The sequence below is a fragment of the Cimex lectularius genome, unplaced genomic scaffold (assembly GCF_000648675.2).
Source record: "Cimex lectularius strain Harlan isolate CLEC.00 unplaced genomic scaffold, Clec_2.1 scaffold188, whole genome shotgun sequence".
Taxonomy (NCBI): domain Eukaryota; kingdom Metazoa; phylum Arthropoda; class Insecta; order Hemiptera; family Cimicidae; genus Cimex; species Cimex lectularius.
Genome location: NW_019392882.1, coordinates 300,112 through 318,229, shown reverse-complemented (window position 1 = coordinate 318,229; position 18,118 = coordinate 300,112). Strand labels below are relative to the sequence as shown.

Sequence of the window (18,118 nt, the reverse complement as noted above, 5' to 3'; positions counted from 1 at the left end):
GCCTTTGTGCCAGACACATTTCAAAACTAAACCACAAATATTAAAAATGTAAGAACGTTATAGTTTTGGTTTATAATAAACGCTCAATTTTGAAATTTAATTTATTGCGGCAGGAAAAGAAATGTAAAAATAAATATAAATAGATAAGTGATAATTAAACTGTCATCTTCTTAATAAAATATATGAATTTTAGCAGCTATGAGGGTTTCTGTAAGCAAGGGGAGCTGAACGGGTTTATTAGGAGAAAACAGAGCTTTCAGGGGAGTTTATGTTGCTCATGAAATTCATAAGTCTGTCCAAGACAAGAAAGTCTAATGGATTTATTGCAACCGAGATCAGCAAGGTTTTGCCGAGTTGCATACATTAGCGTAAATGAGAGGAGGGTGGGACCAGTTCCAACACAATAAAAACAATCTGGACTCTTTACGGCAAATGGGCATATCGTTCCCCCGTTTTCTACTTCGCGTACAGGCGTCAGTTACGCTCCAAGGAGCCGCATTGCATTCATGAATTCGTTTCTTAAATAAACTACCCACCCATAGAGTATATATTTCTGCTGAGTGAATAAAAGATCGCCGAACAAGATATATTCTAAATAATATTCTATTCACGCTGGGGATATTCGTCTGAGAAATAGGCGTGCTTACATGAAAACCAAAACTCAGCCTTCATGAACACGTTTGAGAAAATATCAGTTATCTTCTGTGTTCGACCCAAAAATAAATTAGTTTAAGACTTAATTATAAATTAAAGATCAGGTATAAGGCAAATTCGAAATTAAAAAACATTTATTTCCTTTGTAAAGTCCCTTCAATCCGGCCTTGAAACTATTATTAATAATTCACAAGGTTAAAAATAAAACTTAATTAATTCTGTTTTTAACACAGACTTTGACGGTTATTGTAAATAGATGTTCATTTCTGTTAACATTGTGAATGACGCTCAAGGGCAAAAATATCCGATACCGGACTTTGTCGTTTATTGCAAGCTGTACGTATTTTCAACATTATATTAATTACAACACGTTTATTTTAATGTTCACCAAATTAAACAATTCAATGTTTTATAGGAGTTATACTGAGAAGAAAGTCATTTTTTAGATAGATAGACATTTTGGTAATCGACGGCAATGTCAAGTCACCAGTGGCTAGGTTAGTGAAAGCCTTTACTGTAACCTAATGTAAAATTTCAATTTATTATTCTTTGTACGTAAGGTCTTGGTTGGGATAAAAAAGTCAGTATCACGAGCGGGATTCGAACCTACGACCTTCGGCTAAATACTCCGCTCCTCTTCCACTTCAGCTATCGTGAATTCGATCTTCTCGGAAACCAACTCTCCATCTCAAGAATTTTCCCTTTTTTTGCCTTTTTCAACCATTTTACCAAGACCTTACATAGAAAGAATAATTAATTGAAAGAAGTTACTCCGGTCAATTGACCACTAAAACGTAAAATGGATTAATTTTAATAGGTAAAAGAAGTATCACCCCCCCGTGGCAACTTCATAAGTCGCTGAGAATCCAATCCAAATTACACGACATTTGAAAATTCTTAATTCTTTTATTTGGTTTATAGTCAATTGTTTGGAAGCAAAAATTAGCTTTGACAGATTTATGATTAGTAATTAAAAAAAACAACAAAAAAAAACGAATTTTTAAACATGTTCAATTTACAACTTCATTCATTTTATAAGGACTTTATTATTCCAGAATTTATAATAGAAATGGCAAAAAGGAGGAAAATCGAAAGGTAGGTTGAGATGGGGAGTTGGTGTCCGTTAGGATCGAAGTCACGATAGCTCAAGTTGTACAGTGGCCGCGTGTTTAGCCGAAGGTCGTGGGTTCGAATCCCGCTCGTGACACTGACTTTTTTATCTTAACCAAATCTTACATAGAAAGAATAATTAATTGAAAGAAGAAAATCGGTCAGTTAACCACTAAAACGTAAAATGGATTAATGTAAAATATTGCCAGCTCGAGAAAGACTGCACAAGTCCGTATAGTCCGTATAGGTCAAGGTTGGAAAACTTACCAGCACTAAAAAAAAGCACAAAAGTTTAAGGCGCCAGCCAGTTCAAGAATGATAAAAACTGCTTAGTTTGAAACTTTAAAATCTAGATGAAGAAACAGCTACTTTTGTTAGTTCTCCTTGCAAACATTGTACACATTAAACATAACTCACTTTTTTATTTATTTTTTTATTGTTTTTATAACAAAAAACCTTTAATACCTGGAAGACATATTGTATGGAAAGGTACTTTTTCAAAAGTTTCAAAATTAACTTTGGTTACTTTACCGACAAAAATTACCAACAGCACCACAGATATGATTTTTCGTGTATTGAATTGCTGGATGTTTAAGAGTTTTCGAGTATGATTTTAATGAGCTGTTCATATAATGAAAATTCGGCTTATTGACTGACCGTTTTAATTAACTGAACACAGAGTACATAAAAGCTGTCCGTTTTATTGAAATTTCATGAGCGATCCGTGCAAAAGCACTTTACTAGGAAAAAGGCCGGTCGAACGGTCCCGGCCCCCCATCCCGGTACCGGGCAATTTATTCTAAAATCGGTCCCGCGACGATTCCTGAAGAAAGTTGGAAGAAAGTCACAGCCCGACCAGTTCCGTGCAGTACTTCTAGTTTTGACATAATCCTGGGTTCCGAAGTGATTATAACCCACCCTTTTCTATTTCTTCCGCTCCTCTCACTCAAACTGGAAGGGGGAACCAAAACAATTGAATTAAGAAGAAAAAGTTCTCAATGGGCTCTTTAATTACCAGTTCGGCTTATCAGATTTCCGTCGGGTTATAATTCACCAGCCTATATTTTCATCTCCAACTTTTGCCTAAAGATAATTAATTTCCTTTGGTTTTTATTTATTGTAATGCCTGTTCGAATTCGAGAATTCAAGACTATAATTAGCTATTATGCAGGCTACAACTTCATATTAATTAAAATTGAGAAAAACATGAAACACTGGGTAATTAATCCATCTCGCAATTCTTTACAAGACACCATATAAAATGTGATGAAGTTATATCATCTTAACAATATATTATTACTAGAATATACTTAAATGATTAAAAAAATGCAATGATTATTTCAGCACTGTAACATTTTCTATCCTGAGCAAAACGTGAATATTTTACAAAGAGATGTGTAAAGTTAGAAACTATAAGCGTATACTTTATATGTTAAATTCACTTTTTTCTTATAAAGGTTTTATTCAAAAGCCTGTGTTCTTCAAATCATAAAGTAATTTAATTCTTAATCATTTTTATTTTTTATTTACTGACGAAATCTTGTAAGACTATTCGCTTGTAGTGATTTTTATGGTTTAACACTCACGACTTGACGGGAAAATCTTTTTAAATATAATGCGTTTTGTCTGAAATTTTGTATTTCCGATGTCTAAAATTTTTCATGAAATAGTTTTATATTCGACTGCTATTCGATCCATCACATGCGTTTTCTCACTCTTCATTTCTCATTCTTTATTTGACTTATGAATCTTAAATAACAATAAAAAAAATAACAATTGTGCTTTCAAGTTCAAAAATGGTTGCTACATCATCCAAAGAAAACATTTCTTTTCTAAATACATTCTGGATGACAGGAGTTTTAACCTGGGAGAAAATACGTAACGATGTATTTGGTGTTAAATTACAATTAAAATTAATTATTAAAAACTAACAAGAATGAAACTTAACAATTAAAATTTCCTTTCCACCCTGTACAACTACTCCACTCTATATTCCAACGTGATCATCACAGGTGACTTCAACGCGAATTATTCCTCTGCCTCCTACGACAAAAGACTCCTAGAAAACCTATGGTTCTCCCTTAATCTCTCATGTATTCCATTTAATCCCACACTGATTCTGTATCCACCTGGCTCGATCTTATGGTAGAGGATTCCGCCGATAAAATTCTATCCTCCTTCCAACACCCTATCTCCTTTCTCTCCTCCCACGACTTGATCCAAATCACATGTAATATTCCTACCCACGTCCCGCACCCAAAACCATAAGGTTCCGTTCACTTACCCCTTTCATTACCCTTTCATTCGAGGTTTTGAGGCCAGATCTGGAGTCGGTCGAATGGGCCAACGTTTACCTTGGCTCATCCAATGACTCCATGGTCGGCTTCCTGACCTCCAATCTCCTCAATATCCTTAACAAACATGCCCCCCTAAAATCCCACACTATCCGTCGTCCTGCTTCTCCTTGGTTAAACGACGAAATTAGAGCCCTAATTAAAAGACGGGAAGCTGCAAGAAGGCGCTTTCGTCGAACCAAACTTCCTGAAGACCACTCTTCCTTCCGAGCCCTTCGCAATAAAACCCAATCCTATATCCGTCGGGCCAAAGCCCTTCATTACCAAGAGGCACTCTCCACTACTCCTGATCCTCGAGCAAAATGGAAGCTCCTTCGTACATTGGCATATGTCCCCCACGCAACTCACCATCTTCCTATACTGTCTCTCCTGAAGAATTTTTTTTTTTGCGCCTTATGATCTTTGCATATTAGCCATGACGAATTCTTATATATGTTGTTCAAATTGGGGGTTATCGGGAAAAAAGGGCCAGAGGCGACGGTGGGAATCGAACCCACGACCGCGGCGTGAGAGTCTCTCATGCTAACCACTCGGCTACCGCGGTCCCCTCTTGAAGAATTAAACACCCATGTTTAATCTCATCAATGCCTGTCCCCATACCCGCTCCCTCTGGACCCTCATTCAATTCGTCTAACTTCTATTTCTCCTATCTAACCCCAGCCGAAGTCCTTGAGGCCATAACCAAATCCCACTCCAATGCCATTGGAGTTGATGGCATCCCTATCCATTCTTAAACTCTGTCGACCAATATTACTACCTGTTCTTCTTCACATCTATAACTACTCACTCCAAAACTCTGTTTTTCCGACAGCCTGACAAAAAGCCCTTGTCCACCCTGTTAATAAAACCCCCCACCCATCCTCCTCTACAGACTACCGTCCCACTTCCATCCTCTCCAACCTGTCCTAGCCTCTAGAAAGATTAGTCCAAGCACAAGTCTCCATGCACCTTGAACAGTCCCATCTTCTCAACCCCCTCCAATCTGGCTTCCGCCAAGGTTATTCCACCCAATCAGCATTAATAAAAATTACCAGTGACCTCCACTTAGCAATGGACCAACGGAAAGTTACTATACTTGTCCTTCTTGATTTTTCCAAAGCCTTCGATTCTCACTCTTCTCTCCTCTCTAAACTCGAATCTTTTTCCTTCTCCGCCAGCACCATCCGTTGGTTCCACTCTTACCTTACCAATCGCCACCAAGCTGTCTCCCTTCCCAATGGCCTTACCTCCTCCTTCCTTCCTCTAAAATCTGGGGTGCCCCAAGGTTCTAGCATCTCTTCTATCCTTTTTTCCATTTATATCAATGACCTGCCCGACTCCATCCAGTCCTGTAACTATCACCTGTATGCCGATGACTCCCAAATGTACATATCCTTCCACCCTTCCGATCTTCCCTCGGCCACTCTCAAGATCCAAAAAGACCTAAACTCCATCAACGAATGGGCCCATAAAAATTCCCTAGTCCTCAATCCTTCCAAATCCACCGCCATAATTATCGGGTCCACGAAACTCCTCAATTCCCTCCCCAGCATCCCACCTCTCATGCTAAATAACCGTCCCATCCCCTTCTGCTCTTCGATTAAAAACCTAGGAGTAGTCTTTGACCAAAATCTTTCCTCGCATTCTCACATTTCCCAAATTTCCAGCCATTCCATTGCCTCCCTCAGCCTGTTTCGTCGGTCCTGGCTTCTCTTACCTTTCTCCACCCGCAAACTCCTTGTACCTTCCCTTATACTTCCCTTCTTCGATTATAGTTGTTTGGCATACGGTGGTCTCTCGGAGGGGGAGAACGCGCGATTGAAGCGTGTTGTGAATTGTCGCGTAAGATTTGTGTACGGCACCCCACGGGGATCCCGGGTGTCGGGGTTGTATTCCCAACTTTCCTGGATATTCCCCTCCTTCCGTCCACAGTATTTCCTAGGTTGCTTTCTTTTCCAGTCCATCCACACTCGTCGTACTCCTTACATCATCTAATCCCTCCAATTCAACTCCTCATATCTCACTCGTAAGACTCGGTCATCCCCAATCGACCTTATCCTTCCGCAACATAGAACCCATACCTTGGAAAGATACTTTCTGATCCGAGCCCCTAAACTCTGGAACTCCCTTCCCCTTTCTATTCGTCACGCTGCCTCCTTTTCCTCATTTAAATCCCACCTGTATAATCACCTCCTCTCCCTTCAAGCAGAGACCTCACGTTAACATTTGTTATTTTTGCTTAATATTCTCGTAATTTTCTCTTCTAGCCTACATTACTGGTATACATTGTGCCAAGATTTCCATCTTTTTTTACTTTAACTTCATAGAAGGAACTTACTTTATTTATTTCATGTAAATTATCCTTAGGGGACACCAGTCCCAGAATAAAGTTATTTTTCTTTCTTCTTTCTTTCTTTCTTTCTTTCCTTTCCCTTCTATCACAATTCTACCAAAAAAACTAGCCTAATTGGAGAATATGTGGGAAACACTATATTCCGCTGCACATACGACAACACACTAACTCACTCAAACATCACGCTAATAAATACAATTTAGGACGGTAGAATCAACAAACCTTCGTGAATCTGTTTGGTACTCAATATGCCAACATCCATTCATTTACGTTAATAAATACATTATTCTAAAGAGGGAAACAATGTGTTGAAATGCGACCATCTGCTTGATTTAGGTGACTAATCTAATTTTTGCTGTATCTTAGAAAGTTTCAAAGATTTATGGACAGGCCTTAGCTTGCTCTTTGCAGACCCAATACGCGCTCCACTAATTAGTGCTTTACAGTTACTTGGGCGAAGCACATGGGACATCTCCATGGCGGTTTATACAATAATTAAGAGATGCCCATGTCGAGCGTGGACAATTCCAGACTTTTACTTTTTTGTCCATGTTCTCCAATCATGGCCTATGTTGCACGTTTAGTAGGTCTTTTCTACATGAAAATCAAGTCTTTGGTTATACTTAATTACTTTCACTTATCTTGCATAACTGTATAACTATTACGCCGTACATTTTCGTTCTGTACTGTAAACGATAAAGTTGGTTGCTTGTTATTAATTTATACTTCTAATAATTTATTTAATTTAACCTGCGTTGCAAAAGTGTTGAAACATTACGCCTTACATTTTCGTTCTGTAGTGTAGACGATAAAGTTGGTTGCTTGTTATTTATTTATACTTCTAATAATTTATTTAACTTAACCTGCGTTGCAAAAGTGTTGAAACATTACGCCTTACATTTCTTTCTGTTCTGCGGGTGATGAGGTATATTGTCCTTTTAATTATCTTATGGTTTTATTAATTATACTACTTTCCCTGTTAAGCTGTACAACCATTACGCCGCAAATTTTACATTGCAACCGATAGGGAATATAGACTTTTTTAATTAATTTATACTCCTAATTCATTATTAACACATGCATTGCAAAACTGTATAACCATCGCGCCGTAAGTTTTAGTTCTTTAGTTCGGACGATGTGATATGTTGTTTCTTTATTTTTTATTTCTGTATATTACCTTTAAATATATATATATATATATATATATACAATCTACCTGTGGTATTATGAAATTGCACTTAACTGTGTAATTGGAAAGTTCAAAAATAACAAGACTGCCCTACATTCCAATAATATTACATATTAATCTATCATTTATTGAGTTTCAAATACAATGCAAAATAAAATTTAAGGACAAATTTTACACCGTATCCGTATAATCTTTTAAAATCCTGCCTTAAACCAATTTTAATTAACTTCCTGTCTCAGGATTAATAATTAGTTTAGAAAAGGGATCGTAATCTTCGTCAGCCACTGTTTCTTGAGACGCGTTACTCTTTCGGCAAAGTTTCGCCGCTCCGTTTATGTAGAACTTCATAGGAAACTTGGCAAACCAACTAAGGCGATAGCGGGACCAAATTAGAGTGGAATGTTACACTTACCCATGTTAAAATCTTCGAATAGGAACGGCATGCCTTTTGATTGGCGGCGAGACAACAGTCCTGGAAAAGATACAGAACATAATTAATACAATGTGAAGTTTTGGTTGTAATTTTGAAATGAATTTCTTAAGAAAGTAACTAGTTAACGTACAATTTTTCTTTTATTTCTTAAATATGCATTCAAGCAACTCATAGTTCTTTCCTGTCTTAAGCGATAAATGTAAAGTGTACATTATATATATTTTATTATGTTGTTATTAATAATCTATAAAGTGTTATGTGTAAAATTGTTATCATTACTATTTTTAAGTATAATATATTTAGCGGGTGTTTGGAAAATAACGAATAGTGACCTTTTAGATCAGAAACATTTTTATAAAGTATTCACAACTAAAGCACACCTCCCACAAAACCACCACGAACACTGAACAAGCATGGAACTATTACACAACGTACAAAAAGGACGAAAAATGAATAAAGTCGAAAAATTGGTAGTCCAGATTAGCTAGACCTTGAACTCCTTAACACAAGTGAGACTAGAACTCGAAACTTAGTTTTTTATAAGCAACCTCAGTAGCCTCAGCGTGGTTCGAAATACGTTTTCAACTAAAAAAATGAATATAAAACGAGCTGATTACTTATAATAAAACCCCAAATAATAATTAATGCGGCAGCCCACAACCACAATTAGACTAAGAAAAATCAATAATGTTCAACAAGATATACACTGAGGGGCAAAACAAGTGACCACTCTTAACAATTTTAACTATCTCTTAGACAATCATTCATCGATAATGTTACAATAATATTTGGTTCGTTTTAAAGAATTACAGGTAAATAAATCAGAGATAAAATCTCCCACCTCTGTATAAAATACATTCTTTAAATAAATCTTCGAAACGTCTATCTTTTTTTGTTAGTTTTTCTGAAAACCTTCTCTCTAAATTTCCGGTGATTTGATTTTTAAATTTGTACCACTTTTAGGTTGCAAATATGTTTGATCCATGATTTTAAGTGACACAGATTAGGCTAGGACCGTAGAATTTGTTGGAAGATGGAAGAAGTCAAACGTATGTGGCCAGTGTCCCAGAACAACTGTCTGAAGGGTCTTGCATCCCTACCAAGATACTGGAGGTTCCTCAAGAAGTCATATCTCTATCTAACGAGCGACATGTTCGTTTTATTGTTTCGAATGTACAGCATAATCGACATTTGTTGTTGAGATGATCAAGCTGCGGTTCGACAAGTTAGAAATTTCAGTTTATGACAGTGAAGACGTACAGAAGTTGAATTATGTGTGAGAAAGCTTACCACTGGTCAAGATATTCTGACACAACGCAGAAGAGTTTGGGTAAATTTTGCAAGAAATCACATCAATTGGCCTAAAGAAATTGGATTAAAATCTTGTTTTCGGATGAGTCAATGTTTTATTAAAGTTCTTTAGATGGCGGAGGTGGTGGTGTAATGGTTTGGGCAGGCAGTTCTACGGAATCTTGTCTGGATCTTCATGGAGGGTTCTCTAACAGCTGCGCGAAACTTGAAGAAGTATCATGAGAGGTTGTTCCTTATATGCCATTAATTGGACACTCTTTTATTTTTATGCATGACAATGCAAGGCCTCACACAGTCGGTGACTACTTAAAACGTGCTTCATTCAACGTTTCGAGAGGCCAATATGTAATCACGACTTAAAACCTCCAAAACACCTTTTAGACGAGTTGTCAAAAAGGGCAAAAAGTCGTCCGGGGATGTCATAGAATTGGCAGATATGAAGAATGGCGCTTTTGCGGGAGTAAGATATTCCACAACACATTCAAAACTTCATAAAATCGTTGCCACTTCGAATGCAAGTGGTGATCAACGCAAAAGAAGAAACTATTTCGAACTGAATTGAACATTTTCTTCATTGTTCTTGTATTTTTTTAAATTTATCTATATCTTTTATTTTTATTTAAAAAATAAAAATTATAGCGATTACAAGATTTACTAATTATGTGGCGACTTTTTTGCCTCACGGTGTGAATTTTGAGGATGGTGAACAATATGTGTATCACTCAATTAAATTTGTAATTTTATGGCTTCTTAAATTAATTTAAACATGAAATTCCCGATAAAAAGTCAATGGCACGAATGGGATTTACACCCACGGTCTTCGACCTTTACTCGGACTGTCTATTAACTCTGTGCCACGGCAACTGTTTACCCAAGATGACGACACCTTTCTATACCAAGAAAGTTTTTTTTTAAATTCCCTTTTATTATCTAATTCACACACCATAATAACTTCTAGATGTACAACGCGCTTCCATTAGACGGATTTGAACAATGTTCATGAATATGATAACAATTTTAGACATAGTACAGAACTAATTATTGCTATTAATTGTATCAGTAAAAATAAACACGAAATTTGATATACAATCAATGTCACAGATGGGATTGGAACCGTCTGGAAGGGTTGAATCATGTAGTTACAGCGTGTGATACAGTTCCGAAGACGAACAGATGACAGTTCGAATCCCATCCATGACATTGACCTTATCATCTCAAATTTTGTGTTTTTTGTGTTTTTGTATATACTGATGAAACAATTTAACGCGTGTTTTTACTTGTTTTTCCTTCACGCATATTTTTAGCCAGAAGCCATTTGAGCATCTCGATCTATAACTGTCTTTCTGCATTTATGCGAAAACTATTTATTAATCGATATCCAAAAATGCTAGCTTCCGGTTTGTCCTCAGGTTGTCAATTACAGAATAGATATAAAACATACAACACATATGCACACATCACTACAAATAAAAAAGTCTGGTAACAGTCAATCCCCGAGAGTATTGGATATTACTGGGGACGAGGTTGAACCCACTCCATTCTCGCTTTTACGTATTTTTACACTCCAATAATCACACACTCACCCAAGAGCTTCCTAGATATTCCTCAAGGCCGGGTTATCAATCCTTTCACTTCCCGCTAAGTTACATTCATTCCAATATATTAATATAAACACAACACAGACGTAAAAAACTATATATACATTAAATATCTCTATACCCCTTAAATACGTACCAATAGAAACATCATTATAAATTTCACAGAAGATTCGCAGGACCCTAACGTTCTAATAACAAAACAATCACTTTTTCCCACTTTTAATCAAATGTTGTATCATCCTGGGCTTGTTTGTTGTCGTGAAAAGATATAAAATCGGTTGTTTTCGAAAATTTTAAAATGAAAATGTTCTTTCAATTAATTAATCTTTATGTAAGGTATTGATTGAAATGAAAAAGTTAGTGACACGAGCGCGATTCGAACCCACGACCTTTGGCTAAATACGCCGCTGTTCTACCACGTGAGCTACGGTGACTTCGATCCACTCGGCTCGTGGCACTAACTTTTTCATTTCAACCAAAACCTTTCATAAAAAGATTAATTAATTGAAAGACGTAATCTGGTCAATAGACCACTAAATATAATAGATTTAATAATTAAAACGAAATATAAGTCCCCGTGGCCACTTTATATGTCGCCGAGAATGGAATCCTTATCACACGATATTTGAAAAATGGCAAAAGTGAGAGAAAATTCAAACGGTTGTTGCTTGAGATGGGAATTTGGTGTCCGAGTGGATCGAAGTCACGATAGCTCAAGTGGTAGAGCCGTGGCGTATTTAGCCGAAGGTCGTAAGTTCGAATCCCGCTCGTGACACTGACTTTTCATTTCAACCAATATCTTACATAAAGATTAATTAATTGAAAGAAATTATTTGGTCAATCGGACCACGAAATATAATGGAATTAAAATTGTCATTGAACGCCAACAAACATTATTCTTTTTAGTTAATTAATCTTTAATTAAGGTGAAAAAGAATAATTCTTCTGAAAAAGAATAATACATCTATTAGGTTTCACGGTCCCATTGTCTAAATAAATTCTTTTCAATTAATTAATCCTTAATTAAGGTTTTGGTTGAGATAAAAAAAGTCAGTGTCACGAGCGGGATTCGAACCCACGACCTTCGGATAAATACGCCGCTGCTCTACCACTTGAGCTATCAGGACTTCGATCCACTCGGACACGAACTTCCATCTCAACCCACCTTTTGAATTTTCCCTTTAGTGTGGCTTCGAATCCCACCCGCGACACTGACTTTTTATCTCAACCAAAACCTTAATTAAGGATTAATTAATTGAAAAGAATTTATTTAGTCAATCGGACGATGAAACCTAATAGATGTATTATTATTTTTCAGAAATATAACGCCATCAATGATCATTCGTTTGTAGAAATATTGATTTACATTTTTTATTGAAAACTCTATTATAATAACAACGAATTATGTAATTAGTATTATATGAAAGATTATATTTGAACTGCGTAAATACATGTTCATATCTGGTAGCCTTGTAAAATATTGATAATCGCTTTTAAGACCTGATAAAAGGAATATGATCCTCCAAATATAGTTGAAGGAATTGAGTATTTCCTTTTTAAATTAGGCTCATGGCTGATATTTAATACAAAATTATATTATTGAAGGCTGATATTATTTTATATCTAACATAGAAATACAAGTTAAAAAGTTAACATTTATGGAATTTTATATAATTCGACAGAAAAAAATGAAGAACGTCAATAATTTACTTGGCGGTATAAGAATGTAAATTGTTTCAGATATTTGAATTATGAACGACTAATAAATACAATAATGTATTTAATAGGATTTCAATGGGCTATCGACTCAGTCTAATGGTGCTCTTTAAAAACGGCGCTGTTGCGTGGAGGGAGTGAAGAGGGTGGCGAAGAAGAGATAAAGAAATAATGACCTCACTCCTAGAACAGAAAGTTCTCCCCCATCTCCACCGACTACTCTAATTCTTGTTTAAACGGTTCAGGTATCTCAGGTTTTGTACAAGCCGAGCACGTCCTCCGTCGACGTATATACTCCCAATCATCCGGTCTCTCCTACATATTGGAATTTGTTCGACGCTGAGATTTTTTACGTATATGAAACGTCGACAATTAAAAGAAAATAAATTGAAATGCTTTCCGAAAAGCCGTTCCTTCTTCTTACCAGTTGTCGAACGGGGTTCGACTGCAACCGACATCCGGGACGTCTTAACTGGAAACCTCCAAATTGAGGACGAACAATTAATATTTTTCCCATTTTCTTTCCATTCTTGTGACGTGACCTGTGTTTTCTATTGTCTGGCCTTTCCACAGCGGAGGTTCTGCTCTTTTTTCCGGAAGAAGGAATACCAGTTCGTTATCGAGTATCATTCGGCCGGAGTCGGGACCGAAACATCAATTAGAATCGGAAATGGACAAAACCGATATTATATACTTCGGTTATTCTTAATGGAAATGGTCCAAAAGGAAAATGGAATCTAGTCAGAATGTAATAACAAAACATTAAACGATTAGTGTGTAATCAGAGCTAATAATTTATTCTGTCGCAGAAACTGGAAGTGGGGTGTAAACAGGTCATTCGTTTATACAAGAAGTTACACAGATTAAAATAGATAATCGTTTATTGATGTATTGTATATTTAAGAAGAGTAGCATATATAAAAAAATTCTATGTGGAAAAATGATTGTGTCTAAAAACGAAGGCCCTCTGGATTTACACAAGAGATTTCAGGCCAATGATACGTAACATTGGGTGTTGAAAAAACTCTGCTGTCAGGTATAACTTAATCGGGTCCCAAACAAAATGCTTGACTATCATTGGAGTGAGGGGAGCTACGCCAACCACTGCCCAAAATAAGGCTGTGGTGTGGTGTACCTTTAATCTTTAAACGAGGAGAACAAATTCTAGCCACCTCTACGACACCAAACAATGAAAGCTAACACAAAATCAGCCCTGAATGTAGGAAAAAGTCGATAGGAAGACCAAAATGATCATAAGACCAAATGACAAGTTCACGACCACGGAGACCTCAAGACAAAATTAAAGCTAACCAATTTCGAAAGGTCATACGGGACATTTTTCAAACGCTCAAAATCTATAACTGTGCAAAGATATACATGTAATATACAAATTATTGTACCAGAAGGAAAGCACTGTAGAATGAACTGCATTCTTCGCAAATCGGTACCAAAACGACTGAAAAACTAAACAGGGCACCAAAACTGACATTAATTGACGGTAATGAACAGAAGAATCACCTTAGAAAATAATCCACGATATTTTAGGTGTAACAATTGAAAAATAAGCAAATGATAACAAAACGATTATTCGGAGATCGTGGGATGCAGCCTGGAGTGACGGAGGTTTTAGAAAAAAAAATCTTTATCGTGCCAACGTTTCGATCTTTATAGCATTACAATGCTAGAAAATTCTAGATTTAAAAAAATGAATTTATACAATGCTAGAAAATTTTAGTTTAAAAAAAATGAATTTATACAATGCTAGAAAATTTTAGATTAAGAAAATGAATTTATACAATATCGATGACATACATATATCCTCATCACATCACACAAAACATATAACACAACATATGAAACAATCATAACATTCCACACATCAAACATTTCTACATAGTCTAATTCTTCAACAATTTAGCTTTCCTTTCCCTAATTATCCCCGTATATATAATCCTGAAAAGACAATCAGGCCGAACCATTACCCGCTTTATCCTCCTTTCACCTCAAAGAAGCCGACTCCTCATATAAAATGTCTTTCTATTCCGACTTCCTTCCCAACCCTTTCAAAATCCAACGTATATAAACATAAAACATCAATATCTCACTGGCACTCTCAACACGACAAGAAGAAGACACATCTACACGGAAAACCAACTATTTTAGTGAGTACAAATAAATTAATTGAATCTAAAATTTTCTAGCATTGTATAAATTCATTTTTTTAATCTAAAATTTTCTAGCATTGTATAAATTCATTTTTTTATCTAAAATTTTCTAGCATAGTATAAATTTATTTTTTTCAAATCTTACATGCATTTATAAAATTTAAAAAATGTTTATAAATCCCAGGCCCTGAAGGTGATCTCAATAAAGATCGAAACGTCGGCACGATAAAGAAAATGTTTTTCTAAAACCTACGTCACACCAGACCGCATCACACCATCTCCGAATAATCTTAACTAACGGTCACTAAACACCACATATTTACACAGAAAACAAAACAAAACGAAAGATTGTTATCTAGCTAGTACATTTGAGCTTAAAATACTAGCTCAACCGAAGTAACATTGCACGTAGAAACAGGTACAGAGAACAAGTCATGTATGTCCAGGGCACACAGTGAAGGAGGGTGGAAAAGTCGCTAGGCGACTAAGTTGAGATGATTCCTCGGGAACTCTGCTAGAACCGGTGCATTTCTGTAAAATTTCTAACTGCCATTTGAAAGTTTTAAGGAGCCTAAGACTTGCTGGTAGAAAGCCGGACCAAGTGGTGGATCATTGCAGACACGCAAAGAGGAATTCAATAGAAATTTAGAAATATTGGGAGTGGTAGAAGCAATTGCCATAAAAAAGGATCAAGAATACAAATGGAAATTGGAAAATACTGCCATAAAATGCAAGGATCGTGAAGACAAATGGATCAAGTCAAAACATACTTTTTGAAAAACAGCTCAGGACATAAACAGGCAAAAGTCATCGTCCAACATTCCATCCTAAATCTATGACATACTTGAAAAGCCCGCCAAAGCGCAGGAACATTTTAGGCCGTCAAAGTGGACACTGTGAATTCGATAGAAATTTAAAAATATGGAAGTGGTAGAAGAAATTGCCATAAAATCGTCATAAAGAAAAGAGAAATCCATCAAATTTTGACCAGTTATGTAACATAATAAAAACTAGGAAGTGAGCTAGATAGCTGATGAAAGAAAGAGCACAATAGTCTAGTTTGATGGACAAATCTATGTGTTTATCAAAGAATGCAAAAAAACCTAAACAAGACCATTTTCTGAATGAATAGTTGTAATAAATAACGGTTTCCTTATTTGAGTGTTGATTGTAATCGCTTGTTCAGTCATTTGAAAGTTCGTAACATGCACATTGTTGTTTATGATGTTGTTGTTTTTGTTTTACATATTACCATAGAGGAAATATACGTCTTTCCGAGGTCGTAAAACTGCCGCTGCGAGTGGCTTCTCCTTCAGCACAGCGTAGCCATTAAACCTGCGGTTACGTTAATGTTTAATGAGTTTCGGCTCTTGTAATTTTCACATGCCATCAGTGCATTATGTTATACTTAACGTGGAAATAGCATCCTGCCTTTTTAATATTGCCTATTAACTTCCCCAAGAGGGTCGGATTCCGCCGGCTGAGATTCGGCTATATGTAGACTGACGGTTCCTGTATCAGTAATGAGTACCTTCGGGAAAAGGGAATACGCCGCATTCGTTTCCAAAGTCGGCTAATATAATAATAATGTATGAACAGCTAATTGGAGTATTTTCGATCTGCCTGTTCTACTTTGCCTTTGTTAATGATTCATAAATTATTTATAATAGAGGAAGAAGGGCTTGCAAGTAATTCGTGCTGTCGAAACGGCTCAAACTCCGCCAATTGAGTAATCGATTCAGCGACTTTTCTGATAAAACAGCATCTTTGATTAATTCTAATTAAAAATTATATTGATTTTTTATCAATACAATCTCGTCATACGATCAATTTATCAAAAGGTATTTTTCCCACCTGTCATTTTTTCAGAAGATACTTAATCAAAATATTAAATCATGTAATTGTTAATATATAATTTAAGTATTAAGAGGCTAATTTTAGTCCATCAGGTTTTTGATATAAACAAACGAAATTCTATTCAAGCATCTTTTTAGTTTTTAGCAGTCCCAATCTGAGAAATTAATTAACCGAGAATTTTTCTTAAGCTTTAAAGGGGGATAAACGTCCTTCCGATCATTTTGGATTGACCATCCTTGGTGGTTTGATCTGTCAGATGTGTTATGTATTTGATATCATTTCAGCATATGCTTACTCTAAATTAAAATTTTGTTATTTTCTATGTATTCAAAGAAATATAGAATTTCAATTAATTCAAAACTCGTTTCACAAGTCACGATAGCTCAAGTAGAGAAGCTGTGTATTAGTGCTCGTGAAAATAAATTTTTCATTTCAACCAAAAATTTAGATGAAAAGTATAATTAATTGAAATAATGAAATAGGTCAACTATGACCGCTAAACATATATGCATTAATGAAATATAGATTGATATTGCAAATGAAACGTCAACAGTCTTCTGATAAATACTTCTAGAGGCAAAAATATAATTTAAAAAAATTATCGAAAGAAATATATTAACGGGTGATGAATTTGAATTTAATTTTTATTACTCAATGATGTCTCATTACTGACAATGTCAAGATTCTAAAATTGGACTGACAGACCAAACCTCTTCTGTAGGCCTACCAACGTACATAATTATATATATTTATGTCAGCAATTGGTACTCACATGGTAATTTTTTTAATTTTTCGATTCAACACTGTTCTTCGCACTACCCACTTCCACACCTTATGGAAATTCTCTTCAATAAAGGTTATTCCAAAACCAAAAAAACACACTCACCGTCTTAGTTCTTACAGACAAATCAGTCTTTTACTTATAATCGGGAACATTCTCGAAAAACTACTGCTCCGCCCTCAAAACGAAATTCCTTCCCATATTATTCCTAATCAATCGGCTAACGTAGTTGCCATTCAACTATCAAGGGCATCGCGTTGTAGAAAAACCATTGCCACTGCCACTGAGCAGTACTACCATGGTTCCTGGACATATCTCAGGCATATGAAAGAGTATGGCACCTGGAACTTCTGTGGAAGTTCAAAGGAATACTACTATTTAATTTACTCCTGTTACTAAAATCTTACAGACCGTCAATTTCAAACTGACCAAAATACTTCTTTCTCCACCATTTACCCGATTCTCGCTGGTGTTCTACAGAAGAGCGTTCTCACTCCCCTCCTTTACACAACCTGCACGACTGATCTACCCATTTACACTAACACTATAATTTTTACCTTTGCCGATGACATATCAATATTCACCTTCGATAAAGACCTCGTTACGGCTTCATGTAAT

At 35.9% G+C, this 18,118-nt stretch overlaps 1 protein-coding gene across 1 annotated transcript in view; it reads right to left on the bottom strand.

The window, feature by feature from the left end:
* LOC106660793 (lachesin-like) overlaps positions 1-18,118 on the bottom strand; it is a 329,309-nt gene that overhangs the window by 172,015 nt on the left and 139,176 nt on the right. The window contains exon 2 of the mRNA XM_014383725.2: positions 8,052-8,111. Within this exon, the coding sequence (XP_014239211.2) occupies positions 8,052-8,111 (60 nt within the window). The remainder of the gene's footprint in view (positions 1-8,051; positions 8,112-18,118) is intronic.